This window comes from Pelophylax lessonae, assembly GCF_965119305.1.
Source record: "Pelophylax lessonae genome assembly, chromosome: 3".
Classification (NCBI taxonomy): Eukaryota; Metazoa; Chordata; class Amphibia; order Anura; family Ranidae; genus Pelophylax; species Pelophylax lessonae.
In genome coordinates, this window is record NC_138770.1 from 26,098,543 (window position 1) to 26,115,578 (window position 17,036).

At 43.9% G+C, this 17,036-nt stretch overlaps 1 protein-coding gene across 1 annotated transcript in view; it reads right to left on the reverse strand.

The window, feature by feature from the left end:
* Window positions 1-17,036, reverse strand: part of LOC309550260 (uncharacterized protein) — a gene marked incomplete at both ends in the record, with an annotated part of 1,652,360 nt that overhangs the window by 43,225 nt on the left and 1,592,099 nt on the right. The window contains 2 exons of the mRNA XM_082250668.1: window positions 4,345-4,995; window positions 9,846-10,692. Coding sequence (XP_082106794.1) covers window positions 4,345-4,995; window positions 9,846-10,692 — 1,498 coding nt within the window. The remainder of the gene's footprint in view (window positions 1-4,344; window positions 4,996-9,845; window positions 10,693-17,036) is intronic.

A 17,036-nucleotide genomic window follows, 5' to 3' on the forward strand; every position in this document is an offset into this window, starting at 1 on the left:
GTTGAGCAGGAACTTCGCCAACTACACAGGATGTATGCAAAATCCAAAATATTTGTCGAGCAATGGGGGTTCCCGAGATAGACTTAATGGCGACACATTTCAACTGTCACGTTTTTTTCCCACTTCTTCGGCCCGCAAGCTCTGGCCCAGGATGCTCTCTATCAGAAGTGGGGCTTCAAGCAGGTCTACCTATTTCCACCAATTACTCTGATCCTCAAATCATTGGTGAAGATCATGGAGGAGGGAGTACCCGCTATTGTGATAGCTCTATTCGGGCCGAGGAGGCCATGGTTTCCCCTTCTTTGTCGTCTGGCGGTGTGTCCTCCAATAAGGTTCCTCAGGTCAGGGACCTTCTCATCTGCAACGGCCACACTCACCCCAACTCGGCCTGTCTGGCCTTGACTGCATGGAACTTGAAAGGAGCAAGGGCCAGAATCGAGATCTCTCTGACTCGGTAATGTCCACCATTCTGTAATCCAGGAAAGAATCTACTAAAGGCCACTTATTATAGAGTGTGGCAGAGGTTCGAGGATTTCTCAGTCCAACAGGGATTATCTTTCAGTTTCCCCTCAGTGGCGAATATATTGGATTTTCTGCAGTACGGCCTCGACTCAGGACGAAGCTTCAACATGCTTACAGTACAAATTTCAGCACTTTTGGCCCTTACCAATACCTCATGGTCAAAGGAGTCTCTAGTAGTTGGATTCCTCCGTGCGGCAATCGAGATATACCCGCCTATTCGTCCTTTTCTTTCCAAAGTGGGATTTACTGTTAGTATTAACGGGGTTGCTAAAAAGCCCCTTTTTTCCCCAGATTCGGACAGTCCTTTATGGGACCTGACATTAAAGACGGTTTTCTTGACAGTTTTGGTCTCAGCCAGATGAGGCTCAGACGCTGCGGCCTTCTCCTACAAAGAGCCGTTCTGCACCTTCCTTCAGGTCAGCATAGTGTTACAACCTTCTCCGAAGTCCCTTCCTAAAGTCTCGTCGCAATTTCATTTTAATTGGGAATCGGTACTCCCAAGCCTTTTCACCTTCTCAATCAGACTTGGAGGAGCCTAGATGGTATGATCTGGATATGAAGTCTCTCCCACAGACATAGCTGCCCAGAACGGTCTCGTTCCGGAAAACAGATGCTCTTTTTTTGTATTCCCAAAGGGTCCCAGGATGGGTATGCCGGGCCCTCCAAGAGTCCTCTCGACAGGGATAGTTAAAGCAATCCAAACAGCTTACTTCCTGGAAGGCCTTCCCCCTCCTCAGGAGATCCTAACACATTCCACAAGAGCGGTGTAATCCTCCTGGGCAGTTTGGTCCAAAGTATCGGCAGACGTGGTCTGTAAGGCAGCAGGTTGGAGATCTCCTAATACCTGCATAAAACACTAAGCTGGATGTGATGTCATCCCAGTATGCTCAGATGGGAGCTTCAGTAGTGTCTTCTGCTGTATCAAGATATTACAATTAGTTTCTTGCAGCAGTACCTGGTGTTTGTAATTTATTCTTCCCACACTGTGTTGTGGCTAGTTAAGTCCCGTAGTATGATGGCATGACGCAGAGCCAGGAAAATGGAAAATTGCTACCAATACTTACCGTAATTTTCATTTCCTGGCTCTGCGTCATGCCAGCACAAAACCCTCCCTGGTCCGTCACGAGCTCATACAGAACACCTCCACCAGGTAATGCCTGCCTTTTATGCTATTTCAGGGATGTCCTATGGGGGTCAGAGGGGCGGAGTTGACCCGTAGTATGATGGCATGACGCAGAGCCAGGAAAGGAAAATTACGGTAAGTATTGGTAACAATTTTCCATTATTGTACCTAGGATCATTAGGACAGATATCTATATATACACAACAGATTTTGGTCCGATTTTTTCCCCCCCTGTGTCTGCCCCAGGTCGGGTTAATTTGTTGGGGGTTGGAGGGAAGGCCGTGTGCTAGTAAGCCATGTTTGTATTTATTATGATGTACATAAATACAGATTATGTTCTATGTTTATGAAACAATAATATCGAGTCTGTTTATTTTAAGAGGAAACTGTCTGTACATCTTCATAGTCCTGAAGTAGCCTTGTGTGAAACGCGTAGACTAGTGAACAGACGAAAAGAGGGGAATATGACCTGAAACAAACACACTGACGTGCCTCCATCCCTAATGGTTAATGCAAACAGAAAACAGAGGTGGTGGGCAGGTCACCAACTAAGATATACAAAAATAGAATCTGAACGTAGTCATTTATTATACATACAGTAATTGATACAAATGTTGACATCAGTAACAAATATGATGCAGACATGTTTACAAAAAAAGCTGAGACAAAAAAATCCATATAGTAAGGAGATTGTTATAATAGTAATAAGATATATTCAGTAATAAAGTACATGGTCGTCCTCGTCACTAAATGTTACATCTAAGTGAAGAGAGGAAATATCTATACCTACACGAACCTTATGATATATACCAACTTATCCTTATATATGTATGATGTACATGAGTGAAATTAGTAGGAGACATTGATCTCCTGTGTACGAGCTGAGCTCAGTTTGGGGCCAGTTTCCTCATTTTATTGAGATCTGGTTTTAGATAAATCAATAAATGTTTTTTTAGGATAAATCCATGTAGTTGTTATCTGTCTCATGCTGTGCCCTTAAAGCCCACACATATGACAGTGGTTCCTTGTGAACATCTGTAGGTTCCCATTTCTCTGAACAGATAGGATGTTTGGACTCTCATGAAAAAAATAACGTGGGGTCCCCTCCCCCCCAGTCTATACCAGGACCACGCCAAAGTGTATAAAAAAAAAATGACCTGGGGTCCCCCAAAAATTCATACCAGACCTTCACCTGAGCATACAGTTTGGCAAGTCAGAAAAAGGGGAACAAGCGAGCGTCCCCCCCCCCTTATAACCCATACAAGGCCACATGCCCTCACCATGGGGTGGGGGGTGGGTGTTTTGTGACACCTCTCCCCCCCACCCCAAAGCACCTTGTCACCATATTGATGGGGACAAGAACCTCCTCCCCACAACCGTGGCTTGTCGTAATCTGAAAGCCCCTTTTACCAAGGTCCCTCCCACTTTCCTGACCTGCCGGGCTGCATGCCGGGATAAAGGGTTTGGTGTGGATTTTAAGGGAGAACCCACGCTGTTTTTTTTTTTTCTGGCCCCCGAAGGCCCTGGTATGAACTAGGGGGGGGGCCACGCCAATTTTTTCTATTGCCGGGCAATGCCGGCGTTCTTTTCTTTCCATTCCTCTGTCAGTGGGGAAGCCCGCTGACAGCTGATGAGTCATGGTTGGTAAGGATGCGGGCGGGTGGGCGGCTTCCCGGCTTGCTGCTTAACAAACAGCTATTTCTTCACACAGAATTTGCATCGGTCGATCGTTTTTTTTTTTGACTGATCTGAATTCGAATCTTTCTGAAAAGTTGGAATTCGTTATAAAATTAATAAAATAAACAAATTTTAAGAGATTTCAACAAAATTCATTACAATTTAATTTGGAGATTTGGATACATACTTCGAATCTAGGAATAACCAAAAATTTGTCGGAATTTGTATTCGCACCGAAACAAATTTCACGTGTCTAACACTTAATGGCCACCCGCTAACAGCTGGGCTCCCAGCCAATGCAAATGGCCGCTGATGGCAGGGCCCACTCTCCAGGCATGGATCCTCTACATATATGTGCAATACACCACCCCACTGATAGCTGGGGACTCAATGACCACTTGGGACATCCTGAAATACTTCTGGATACCAAAGGAAGCTCCTGACATCCCGCACAGCTGCCCAGCACCAGACCCGCCCACCAATACTTTCAATAGGTAGGAAAACTTCATACAAAAATGGTCCTATAAGTGAGGAGGACAAAAAAGGAACGCAACCATTGGGTTATCCTGAACATTTATGGCGGTGGGGACTTGTGGGGGAGGAAAGAGGGCGGGGCCATAAGCATCTGTCAGGAAAGCACATTATGGCCACTAGATGAAACTGACAATTATAGGAAATCCCAATTCACCATGACTGGGGGAATGCGGGTCACATTTCATCAACACATTTATAACAACCAGATCTGTAAGTGTTTGTGAAATCTTCCTGCACAAAATGTACTCAGCCAATGAAAGGTAAGAACTTTTTTATTTTTCTCCTGCTATCAATGGCCAACACGGGACAACACTTCATCCATGTCTTTGGTGATCTCTAATCTCCTTATGAAGTGTTTCTTACATGATGAAGATCAGCCATGGAGTATATCTGAGGCATTAATACACCTCCAGTGTTGTGTGGGACACCTGATGTACAAGAAGACAGGACTATTATGAGGAACATTTCCCTCACTCAGGACAGGAATATGGCTTCTCCCCTGTGTGAGATCTCTGATGTCTGTAAAGATGGTACTTCACTGAAAAACATTTCCCGCACTCAGGACAGGAATACGGCTTCTCCCCCGTGTGAGATCTCTGATGTTTGTAAAGATGGTACTTCCGTGCAAAATATTTTCCGCACTCAGAACAGGAATACGACTTCTCCCCCGTGTGTGATCTCTGATGCATGTTAAGATGGGACTTCACTGAAAAACATTTCCCGCACTCAGGACAGGAATACGGCTTCTCCCCCATGTGAGATCTCTGATGCTTGGAAAGATTGCACTTTAGTGTAAAACATTTCCCGCACTCAGGACAGGAATATGGCTTCTCACCCATGTGCAATCTCTGATGTTTGTAAAGATTGGACTTCTGTGAAAAACATTTCCCGCACTCAGGACAGGAATATGGCTTCTCACCCGTGTGCCATTTCTGATGTGTGGAAAGAGCGGACAATTGTGTAAAACATTTCCCACACTCAGGACAGGAATACGGCTTCTCACCTGTGTGCAATCTCTGATGTGTGGAAAGAGCGGACACGTGTGTAAAACATTTCCCGCACTCAGGACAGGAATACGGCTTCTCACCCGTGTGCCATTTCTGATGTGTGGAAAGAGCGGACAATTGTGTAAAACATTTCCCACACTCAGGACATGACATGTTCCTGACCACTGCACTCTGGTCATTACTAATGGTGAACTCTACATTCATGACCTGTAGCGGCTTTTAAAGTGTCATCTATGAGCAATTTTGGGTACCAAAGTTTTTCCTCCTTGCACCGACACACAACTTTTATTTATGTATAATCATTTATTTTATTATAATTTTACTTTTCATAAGATTGCAGTCATAGAATCAGGAAATAGTAAAGGAAGAAATCCAATTGGTCAGGAAAATGACATGTCTGGAATGTGGAAGTGAAGTCGATAATAATTTGTGTACAATACAATACATAACGTATTACATTATAATAACAAAGTATTGTAGAAAAGATCACACCATAGAAAATGGGAGAAAGGAGAAAATAAACCCGGATATGAAGGTGACATTTGTGTACGAGGAACACCTTAACAATTACCACCATTTTATTCCCCAGGGACTGTGCTTTCAGAAAATATATGTTTGGGGGTTTTATCTAATCTTCAGGCCCAAAATCTGCATTTTACCATGTGTGCAAAAATAATGCAGAAACAGCTCTGGTATTTATGTCCTTCAATGTGTACTGTACTCATAAATACATGGGTATGATCTCAGGGATTAGTATGACCCCCCCCCCCCGACATAGGAAACTAAGGGGTCTATGCAAAGAATTTGATGGGTGAGTGTGACAAGCATGTGTCCAGCCGTGACAAATTCTGGCCGTATTCTAATAAACCCAGTAATTTCCTATAATCGTCAGCTTCAACTAGTGGCCATAATGAGGTATTACTTCCAAAATACCTCAATCAGGGCAAATAGTTCAATACTGCATTATGGCCACTAGATGGACCCAATGGTCATAGGAAATCACTGAATGAAATAAAATAAGACCAACATTTGTCATGGCTGAATAAATGTTTTTCATATTTGTTCATCTATTTTATAAAAACTAAACATGTAAGTAAAGTGGTAACTATTGAGCCAATCCCTTCATCAAACCACACATAATATCTCCCTTCAAAGGGAAAACAGAAATTATTTACAGAAAATCAAACAGTATAAATATTTTCCAACCAATAACCTCCACCCAGACAAGATATGTAGAAATATAAAGACAAGCGGTTTTACCTCTCGTGCCGCACTCCGCCAAGTCACCCAAACCCACACATGAGCAAAGGAAAGAAGTTCTCGCCTAGTTTATCTCCGAGTTCTCCTTCCCTCCTGTTGGGGGATGGGAGAAGGATGGACTGAAGACAGAGAGACACGCTTCGGGGTCACCTCTGGTAAGTAGAGCCTTGAAATGAAGGACATCAACTTCAGAATTTCTGTCTTGTCGGTGTAAAGTTTACTGATAAAGATATATGTCATCTCACAGCTTCTAGCTCTGTAACCCGCTATATCATTATCAGTAGTGATGGACGAACATCGGCCCGGGCGGTTCGCAAAAGTCAGCAAAAAATGTTCTCAAAAGTCCGTGAACCGCAAGTTTGCAGCGGGCCCCATTCACTTTAATGGGAGGCAAACTTTAAAAACCTTTAGGTGATATTTGCAGCCACAAAAGATGTACTAGCTGTGCACAAATAGTCCCACCACATGGATAATGTCATAACAGAAGTATTGCAATTGGAAAAGGTGCCCTACAATTTTTTTTTTTACAGCAAACTATTTTTTTTTTCATAAATCAGCCAGAACTGACAGCAGCCGGTAAATTCATGTCAAATACCTATAGGGTCCATTCACACATCTGTAAAATGGGTCTGCATCCATTCCACAATTTGGCAGAACGTTTACAGACCGATTGATTTTCAATTCCAGTCTGAAAAATTAGGCATTCACAGAATAAAGAAGTAAGTATCGGCCAGTACAGGCCCCAAAAATTAGCCCACATGCATTTACCTGACAGCTAAGAATGTTGTATTCTGTTGCTGGAGGTACATTAGGCATTCACAGGATACAGAAGTAAGTGTCGGCCATAAAAGGCCCCAAAAATGAACCCACATGGGTTTACCTGACAGCAAAGAACGTTGTATTTTGTTGCTGGAGGTACATTAGGCATTCACAGGATACAGAAGTAAGTGTCGCCCATTCCAGGCCCCAAAAATTAGCCCACATGGGTTTACCTGACAGCTAAGAACGTAGTATTCTGTGGCTGGAAGTACATTAGGCATTAACTCGATACAGAAGTAAGTGTCGGCCACTATAGGCCCCAAAAATTAGCCCACATGGGTTTACCTGACAGCTAAGAACATATTATTCTGTGGCTGAAGGTTCATTAGGCATTGACAGAAAAAACGAATTGTCGGCCATGAAAGGCCCCAAAAATGAGGCATTCAATGGACATGAAATGCCTTTTATGCCGCTGTATTTAGCGAAGACAAGGACCAGGAATTTTTGTGGGTGGATGGCGGTCTGGCGGATATTTGTGGCCTGTCATGAGGAATTTCAATGAAACATGGCCTACTGGCCACGTGTTGAATTCCTCAGAGATTCATTCCTCATTCATTTTTATAAATGTGAGGTAGTCTACACTGTCATGAGCTAGGTGAGTGCGCTTATCAGTCACGATCTCCTCTGCTGCACTGAACGTCCTTTTGGACAGGACACTGGATGGGGGCCAAGCCAACAGTTCCATTGCAAATTGTGCAAGCTCTGGCCAGAGGTCAAGCCTGCCCACACAGTAGTCCAGGGGTTCATCACTTCTCAGAGCCTCCACATCGGCCATTAACCTGATGTAGTCGGACACCTGTCGGTCTAAGTGTTCCCTGATGCTGGATTCGGAGTACAGCTGTCGATGGGTCGGCTGAAAGAAGGATCTCATATCTGAAGTGACCAAGACATCTTCAAACCGCCCTCTTCTCGCAGGCGCTGTTGGATTGCTACCCACAACTGTCTCTTTGTGACTGGAAATTCCTCTGCCAGCGCACGCAAAAGCAGAATGCAGCATTTCTCGCAGCAAGGCCTGGAAGTGCTGCATTCTGATCGCCCTCTGTGATGCTAGTAACATTTTCACCAATTTTTGTTTGTACCGGGGGTCTAAGTACGTTGCCATCCAGTACTGGTCCTTGCCCTTTATGCTTTTTATACGTGGGTCCCCCTTAAAACACTGGAGCATGAAGTCCCCCATTCGCACTAAACTGGAAGCGGTGTAGTGGCCTGGCTCGAGCTCATCATCCAGGATAATGTCATCCTCGTTCTCCTCCCCCCCATCCATGGATAACACCAGGGATCCCAGAAAGGTTTAAAGCATGCTTTTCTTGTACCTCCTCATCCGCCCCCTGCCTCTTCCTCTGCCTGTCATTTTTTAAATTACCCTGTGACAAAAGTCTCTAGAGAATCGCAGTATATCTGGAACAAGGTATATAACACCCCGATTCAATCTGTGGTATTGGGAGGCCACAGGTTTATCACACCAGTTCTACAAATAATTGGCCAGTAACTTATGTCACTGTGTGTATGTGTAGCACAGTTAACGCAGCAAAAGAGGCCACATTTTTGCAGGACTAAAATACACTCTTAGAAAAGTATACTGTTAAATAACACCCCACTTCAATATGTGGTATTGGGGGGGCCACTGGTTTATCACATCCATTGTACAACAAATTGGTCAGTGAGTTTGGTACTGGGTGTAGCAGAGTAAACACAGCAAAAGAGGCAATATTGTTGCAGGACACGAATACACTTATCTGAGTATACTTTAATAACACCTCGCTTCAATCTGTGGTATTGGGGGGCCACAGGTTTATTACACCAGTTCTACAAATAATTGGCCAGTAACTATTGTTACTGTGTTTAGCACAGTTAACGCAGCAAAAGAGGCCAAATTTCTGCAGGACTAAAATACACTCTTAGAAAAGTATACTGTTAAATAACACCCCACTTCAATATGTGGTATTGGGAGGTCAATTGTTTATCACTCCAGTTGTTCAAAAAATTGGCCAGTGAGTTTGGCACTGTGTGTATCAGAGTTAACACAGCAAAAGAGGCAATATTGTTGCAGGACACAAATACACTTATAAAAGTATACTCAGATAACACCCCACTTCAATATGTGGTATTGGGGGGCCACTGGTTTATCACACCAGTTGTTCAAAAAATTGGCCAGGGAGTTTGGCACTGTGTGTATCAGAGTTAACGCAGCAAAAGCGGCAATATTGTTGCAGGACACAAATACACCTATAAAAGTATACTCAGATAACACCCCACTTCAATCTGTGGTATTGGGGACCACAGTTTTATCACACCAGTTTTACAAATTATTGGCCAGTAACTATTGTTACTGTGTGTAGCACAGTTAACGCAGCAAAAGAGGCCAAATCTTTGCAGGACTAAAATACACTCTTAGAAAAGTATACTGTTAAATAACACCCCACTTCAATATGTGGTATTGGGAGGTCAATTGTTTATCACTCCAGTTGTTCAAAAAATTGGCCAGTGAGTTTGGCACTGTGTGTATCAGAGTTAACACAGCAAAAGAGGCAATATTGTTGCAGGACACAAATACACTTATAAAAGTATACTCAGATAACACCCCACTCCAATCTGTGGTATTGGGGGACCACAGTTTTATCACACCAGTTTTACAAATTATTGGCCAGTAACTATTGTTACTGTGTGTAGCACAGTTAACGCAGCAAAAGAGGCCAAATTTTTGCAGGACTAAAATACACTCTTAGAAAAGTATACTGTTAAATAACACCCCACTTCAATATGTGGTCCACACATGTCCAGCAACATTCATATAGAAGACATTTCCCACACTCAAAGCACTAATACACCTCGAGGGTTGTGTGGGATCCCTGATGTACAGGAAGGCAGGACTTCAGTGAGGAACAATTCCCTCACTCAGGACAGGAAAATGGCTTCTGCCCTGTGTGAGTTCTCTGATGTGTGTAAAGATTAGACTTCTGTGAAAAACATTTCCCACACTCAGGACAAGAATATGGCTTCTCTCCCGTGTGAGATCGCTGATGTCTGGAAAGATGGGACTTCACTGAAAAACATTTCCTGCACTCAGGACAAGAATATGGCTTCTCTCCCGTGTGAGATCTCTGATGTCTGGAAAGACTGGACATATGCGAAAAACATTTCCCACACTCAGGACAGGAAAGTGGCTTTTCCCCTGTGTGAGTTCTCTGATGTCTGGAAAGAGTGGAGTTATCTGAAAAACATTTCCCGCACTCAGGACAGGAATGTGGCTTCTCCCCCGTGTGAGTTCTCTGATGTGTGTGAAGATGAGACTTACGTGAAAAACATTTCCCACACTCAGGACAGGAAAACGGCTTTTCCCCTGTGTGAGATCTCTGATGTGTGTGAAGATTAGACTTCCGTGAAAAACATTCCCCACACTCAGGACAGGAAATCGGCTTCTCCCCCGTGTGAGTTCTCTGATGTCTGGAAAGATGGGATTTATCTGAAAAACATTTCCCGCACTCAGGACAGGAATACGGCTTCTCCCCCGTGTGAGATCTCTGATGTGTGTTAAGACTTGACTTGTCTGAAAAACATTTCCCGCACTCAGGACAGGAATGTGGCTTCTCCCCCATGTGAGATCTCTGATGCCTGTAAAGATTGGGCATCTGTGAAAAACATTTCCCACACTCAGGACAAGCATACGGCTTTTCCCCCGTGTGAGATCTCTGATGTATGTAAAGACTGGACTTGTGTGAAAAACATTTCCCGCACTCAGTACAGGAAAACCTCTTATCTGTTGGAAGGACGGCACCGTCCCTCACAGTCTGAGGATCCTCAGGATAAGAAGAATACGATGGTCCGGCACCGGTCCTCACAGTCTTAGGTTCTTCAGGGTAAGAGGAATACGATGGTCCATCTACACTGTGTGGTGCCGGATGGACATTTGAGGTAGCCGTGTTTTCTCCTGGACTATACTGTATGATGTCCTCATCTTCTACTTTACAGTCTGGAGACAAAGTGAGACAATCTTCTGAGGTTTTCCTCATCTCCTGTCCATCTACTAAAATAGAAATACAAAGATTATTACTAGACCTCAGCAGATTGGTTCTCCTAAACCAGGACTCCGCCCACATCAGGCAGCTTTGTCTCTGAGGATCTTACAATTCCACCCTCAAGGTAACTAGTAAATGGTAGAGGGTGACTAGGTGTACCAGGAGCCACTCATCAAGTCAAGACCTGCTGTATGATAGTAAATGGCAGTCTCAGTCTGGACCTACGCCAGGCCACCCCTTGATGTGCGGGACACCTACTCACTATCTACTGATATAAAATGTCCAGCTGGTAGGAAATGGGTGTAACAAAAGACAATACATATTATGTGTATATATAGCAGTGGGTAGAGGGGAGAGAGCAGAAGTCAGGAATATGTAATTTAAAACAGAGTATATAGTGCAGGGGTCAGGAGTATGTAATGAACAACATAGAGTATATAGTGCAGGGGTCAGGAGTATGTAATATAAAACATAAATTATATATTAAAAAATACCCTCCAATGGAGTGGGGACTATTATGGACATATCAGACAAAACACATTCCAAAAACATGGACTTTAAACCAATATACATTTTATTTCATGCAGATTAAAATTAGACTATAAAAGAATGTGGCTTGTGAACATTTGTGTAATAACATGCTGGAAAGAGAGGCTGAATTGTGACCATCTAACATGAACTTCCAGACCAACAGGCTGGAGCAGAGTGGGTGGTGAAGCTGAGCTGCCAGAACGGCACTGTGCTTTGCTGTTACCGGTGGTTTTGCAGCGACACCACCCAGCCTGATGAATCTGTGGGTCTGGAAGCTCATGTTAGATGACCTCAGCTGTCTGCTCTGTATTCAGCATTACACTTACCATTGGATGACAGTTCCATCTAGCAGTGTGGTGTTGCTGTCACTAGTGTAATTACATCCCTCTGAGGATACCTGGTCCTATTTTGATGCCCCTGTGGCTCTGCAGAATGAATCATAGCGCCCTCTATCTTAAGCCTAAGCATCATGGTGGCACAATTTTTTGTCTTTATGATCCTTGGCTTGTCCATGTGAAGGCAGTGTATATGGCCGGAATACCTTTATACCTACCATATGAGCATCCCGAAGAAGACTGACAACCCTCATTTTCGAAACCCCTCGGATGTCTCATTTCATTATTATGTTTTGGTTGAGGTCTTGGTAATCATACCGGTAAACTGCTATCTCACAAATGTTCACAAGCCACATTCTTTTATAATCTAGTTTTCAATCTGTATGTAATAAAATGGATATTGTTTTATAATCCATGTTTTTGGAATTTGTTTTGTTTTATAAGCCCATAATAGTCCCTTCTCCTATGGAGGGTATTTTTTGGATGTTATGACCGGGATGATGGCATTCTCCCAGCTTTCCACCATTTACATTTATAATATAAATTATACAGTGTAGGGGTCAGGACTTCTAATATTGGTATTCAGGAATCAGTGGAAGCTTAAATGTTCACATGAGACAAGTTGCAGAGGTCCCACACCGCTGCCTCCCATCTCCTGAGACTGCACTCAGTGACTTGGATGTGAGACTATACAGACATATCCCTCCACCCTGCACAGCCAGCAAATAATCCTTAACTACTTTAGCCCCAGAGGATCTGGTTGCTCAATGACCAGGCCCTATTTTGCGATTCGGCACTGCGTGACTTTAATGGACAATAGCGCGGTTGTGCGATGCTGTACCCAAATGAAATTGACATCCTTTTTTTCCCCACTTCTTTTGGTGGTATTTGATCACCTGTGCGATTTTTATTTTTTGCGCTATAAGCAAAAAAAGAGCGTCAATTTTGAAAAAATAACAATATTTTTCACATTTTTTTATATAAAATTCTAAAAAAAAAAAAATGTAAAAATCAAAATTTTTTAATATTTTAGGACAATTTGTTTTCTGCTACATATTTTTGGTAAAAAAAAAAAAAAATTGCAATAAGCGTATTTTCATTGGTTTGCGCAAAAGTTATTGCGTTTACTAACTACGGGAAAGATTTTTGTCATTTTTATTGTTTTTTTTAAACTAATAATGGCGGCGATTTGCGTTTTTTTTTTGCGGGACTGCGACATTGCCACGGACAGATCGGACCCCTGACTGCCATTTTTTACACTTTTGGGGGTACCAGTGACATTACTACAGTAATCAGTGCTATAAATATGCACTGTTACTGTAAAATGACACTGGCAGGGAAGGGGTTAACTTTACTGGTGATCAAGGGGTTACGTGTGCCCCTAGGGGCGTGATTCTAACTGTCAGGGGGCGTGGCTTGTGAGATCATCATAGAGACATGCGATCCTATATAGCAGGATCGCTTAGCCTCTGTGATAATCTATAGGAGAATGACAAACGGCTGCGGGAGATCGCAAATGGCCAGAGGCCATCGGAGCCGCCAGTCACACGTGCTGGCTCCCCAGGGAAAAAGCAGGGGTGGGAGCGCTCCCCCCACAGGCGCCTGAGCGAGCGACGTAGGGGTACGTCGCTTTGCCCAGCAGCGGCAGAGTGCTGCAGTATATGTACGGTGGGCAGGGCGCAAGTGGTTAAATCATTTTTCTGTCGGAGATCTTCCTAGACCCAGGTATGGGGCAGAGTACTCAACGAACATACTCCAGATGCCTAGGTTGAGTAACACCTATGGTGAAAATCAACATTTTGCTGCCAGCTGAACCCCAGAATCTCCATAAATCCAGTCTAGATACATAAATTGTGTCTGCAGCACAGAGAAGGAAGATTATCCGAGAGAAATACAGGAATACAGGGCGGGGAACACAGCTCAGGAAAGTGACCAGGGGATTACAGGCTAATATAACCCGGTCCCCACCCTACTCCGGACCAATCAGTGAGCAGTATGAGTGGAGGAATGTATTTAGTGTTAATGACCCACCTGTGCTGATCTCTGTAGGAGTGTCCTCCTCTATAAATGTCCCCGTTATTCCATCCTCCTCCATAGACTGCTGATCATCCCTCACATACCTCTCTTCTTCTTCTGCTTTAACCTCAACTTTTATATCAATTGGATCTCCACTCTAAATCAAGAAAATGAGAGCAAATACCATCAGAAAACTATAAGGTCACATAAAAAATTCACATATCATCTCCATGAGTCCATGTTGTAGATACTCTGCTCCACCAACCTTGTAACAGTGAGGGATGGTGTGACCTTCCTGTGTGGAATCCCGGGAATACAGAGGACGGGGACATCTCTCTGGTGGGTTCCTGGTATTAGGTGGCTCCATTATATTCTTATGTCCATCTGAAAACTCCTCCATCACTCCATACTTCTCATCCTCCTCTTTATACTCTTCTTTAACAACAATATTATACTCATTGAGGTTTCCACTCTGAATATATAATAACACATTCATTGTAACAAACATGCTGTGTATCAATCAGAACTACCAATAATTGTCAATAGTCTACCTGATGATGGTGAGGGATGGTGTGATCTTCCTCTGTGGAATCCCGGGAATACAGAGGACGGGGACATCTCTTTGGTGGGTTTCTGTAGTTGGATGACTCCACCATGGTGTCCTGGTACAGATCTTTGTGTTCCTTTAGAAACTCTGACTCCTCCATCACCCCATCCTCATCCTCCTCCTCTTTTATCTCTTCTTTAACTTCAACTTTAGACTCTCTCAGATTTCCACTCTGAATATATAATAAAAATGACATCAATGGTAACAATGCAGATAATGTACAGATCCTAATGATACTATCAGTGATTGTTCCCCATCTACCTGATGATGGTGAGGGATGGTGTGATCTTCCTGTGTGGAATCCCAGGAATACAGAGGATGGGGACATCTCTTTGGTGGATTCCTGGTATTAGATGGCTCCATCATAGCCTTGTGTCCTTCTAAAAACTCCTCCATAACTCCATACTCCTCCTCGTCTTTATATTTTTCTTTAACATCAATATTATCATCCCCGAGGTTTCCACTCTCAAAAATCTAAAAATACATTCATTGTAACAAACATGCAGTGTATTAATCAGAACAATAATTGTCGATCTTCTACCTGATGATGGTGGGGGATGGTGTGACCTTCCTGTGTGGAATCCCGGGAATACAGAGGACGGGGACATCTCTCTGGTGGGTTCCCATTACTGGATCCATCTGTAGGAAACACACACACTGACTGAATACATTGTTTCTATGTGTTTATCAGATGATGGGGGATCTAGGTGGACCCTCCGTACTGCTCTCTCCTTTACAATAAAGTCTCCTCTTACCCGGTGATGTGAGGGGCGGCTGATTCTCCATCATGACATCCTTGTAGAGATCCTTGTGTCCTTCTAAATACTCCCACTCCTCCATGGAGAAATAGACAGTGACATCCTGGCACCTTATAGGAACCTGACACACACAATGATACAGTCACCATCCAGACACATCCCTTGTCTGTTACTGGATAATGTCCCAGAATTCCCAGCAACGCTCACCTCTCCTCTATGATCTCTCTGGTGACTCAGGGAGGGAGGCGGAGGCAATGTGATGGTCATATGATCACCAAATTTCACAGCAGGAAAACTCTAGATATGAACACAAATAGTAAATTCAAATGATTTTCCATGAATCCTCACCTCGCAATTCAGGTCTCCATTTTTTAAAAGCCCCACTGAGCCACTGAGGTATAATTTACCCACACAGGACCCCCCACACTATGCAGGTTAAAATTTTGCTGCAGGCATTTTGACATCATTACATACAATGCAGGACCAACAGTCCCACTTTGTAAGTGAGGATGCCAAGGGTCTGCCCACATCCTAAGAGCATCAGAAAAAAAGCCAGATGGAGGGAGGAGGAGCTGTGAGGTCAGTATGATGTCATAGGACATCTAGACTAATTGGATGGGGAGATTTGAGAGGCCCTTCATATGAGCCTCCTGTGCAAACCAAATTATCGTTCCTGGGTGTGTCCTACCTCTCCTAAACTGAAGAGTGAACTTTGACCTTTACCATACAAAAATCTATCAGGAATGTGTGAAAGTAATCTCTCATGTGAGCAGGTGACGTGCGGAGGAACGGAGTGTAAATAGCAGACAATTTTCTCCAGAACTCCTAATGGTGGGGATGGATTTTGCTGCATGCTGGTGCCAAGTTTCCAACCTTTCTCCACCCCCCCCCCCCCCCAGGGTCACTGCAGGTGTGGAGAAAAGCTGTGTAAGAGAATATGGAGGAGAGATGAGGAGGAGATCCAGAAATCAGGATAAAGGTCAGGACAAGCAACAGACGAGCGCATCCAAGAGATGAAGCCGGGGTCACTACACAGAAAATCAATCCAAGGAAACAACAGGCAGGGCGAGGAATAGCAAAAGGAGCTCAGAGACAAATGAGAAAATTGCTCAGCCAATGGCAGATTATCTCAGCATGACTTATAATGAAGGAGATGAGGGGGAGGGGAGGTGACCATAGATACATGGAAATTCAGCTGGTTCAGCAGGGATCGGTAACATTTCCATCCATGTATGGTCAGCTTTGGAAGCAAGATATATTATTCATCAACTGATCCTCCCTGAAGGGGTTAATCTATGCATTACCTCCTCTGCCACCAGATCCTGCAGTGTCTCCCTCTACGTTCTATGGAATGTCCTCTGTACCTGACATCACTTCCTGTCTGTATTCCATAGAGACTTCCTGTCTGGGTAGAAGTGATATCTCCACCTTGTGGAGCTCAGAGGAACTGCAGCCCTGAGAAACGTCTGGTAGTGTGAACACGGCCTTGTGCTGTGTGTGTATGTACTGTATATCCTTCCCCTTTCTCTCCTCCCTGAGTGTGTATGAAGAGGCGGAGCTCCTGCTGGAACAGCGGTCGGAGGAGGAAGCCGAGTCTAGGAGGGAGACAGAAAGCGCAGCAGACTTGCAGGAGTGAGCTAGGAGGATCCAGTTCCTTTGCCATCGGAGGTGAGGAGAGTGTGAAGGATGTTTGTGACTCTGGTAGATGAAAAGCTGGGAGTCATATTGCTTTGGTGAGTGGGGAAGCACTACTAAGGGGGCGCCCTCACCATCACGTGTGTAAGAGGTGGAAGAAGGCGTGGCTACACTACAGCTGGCACAGTTTGGAGCA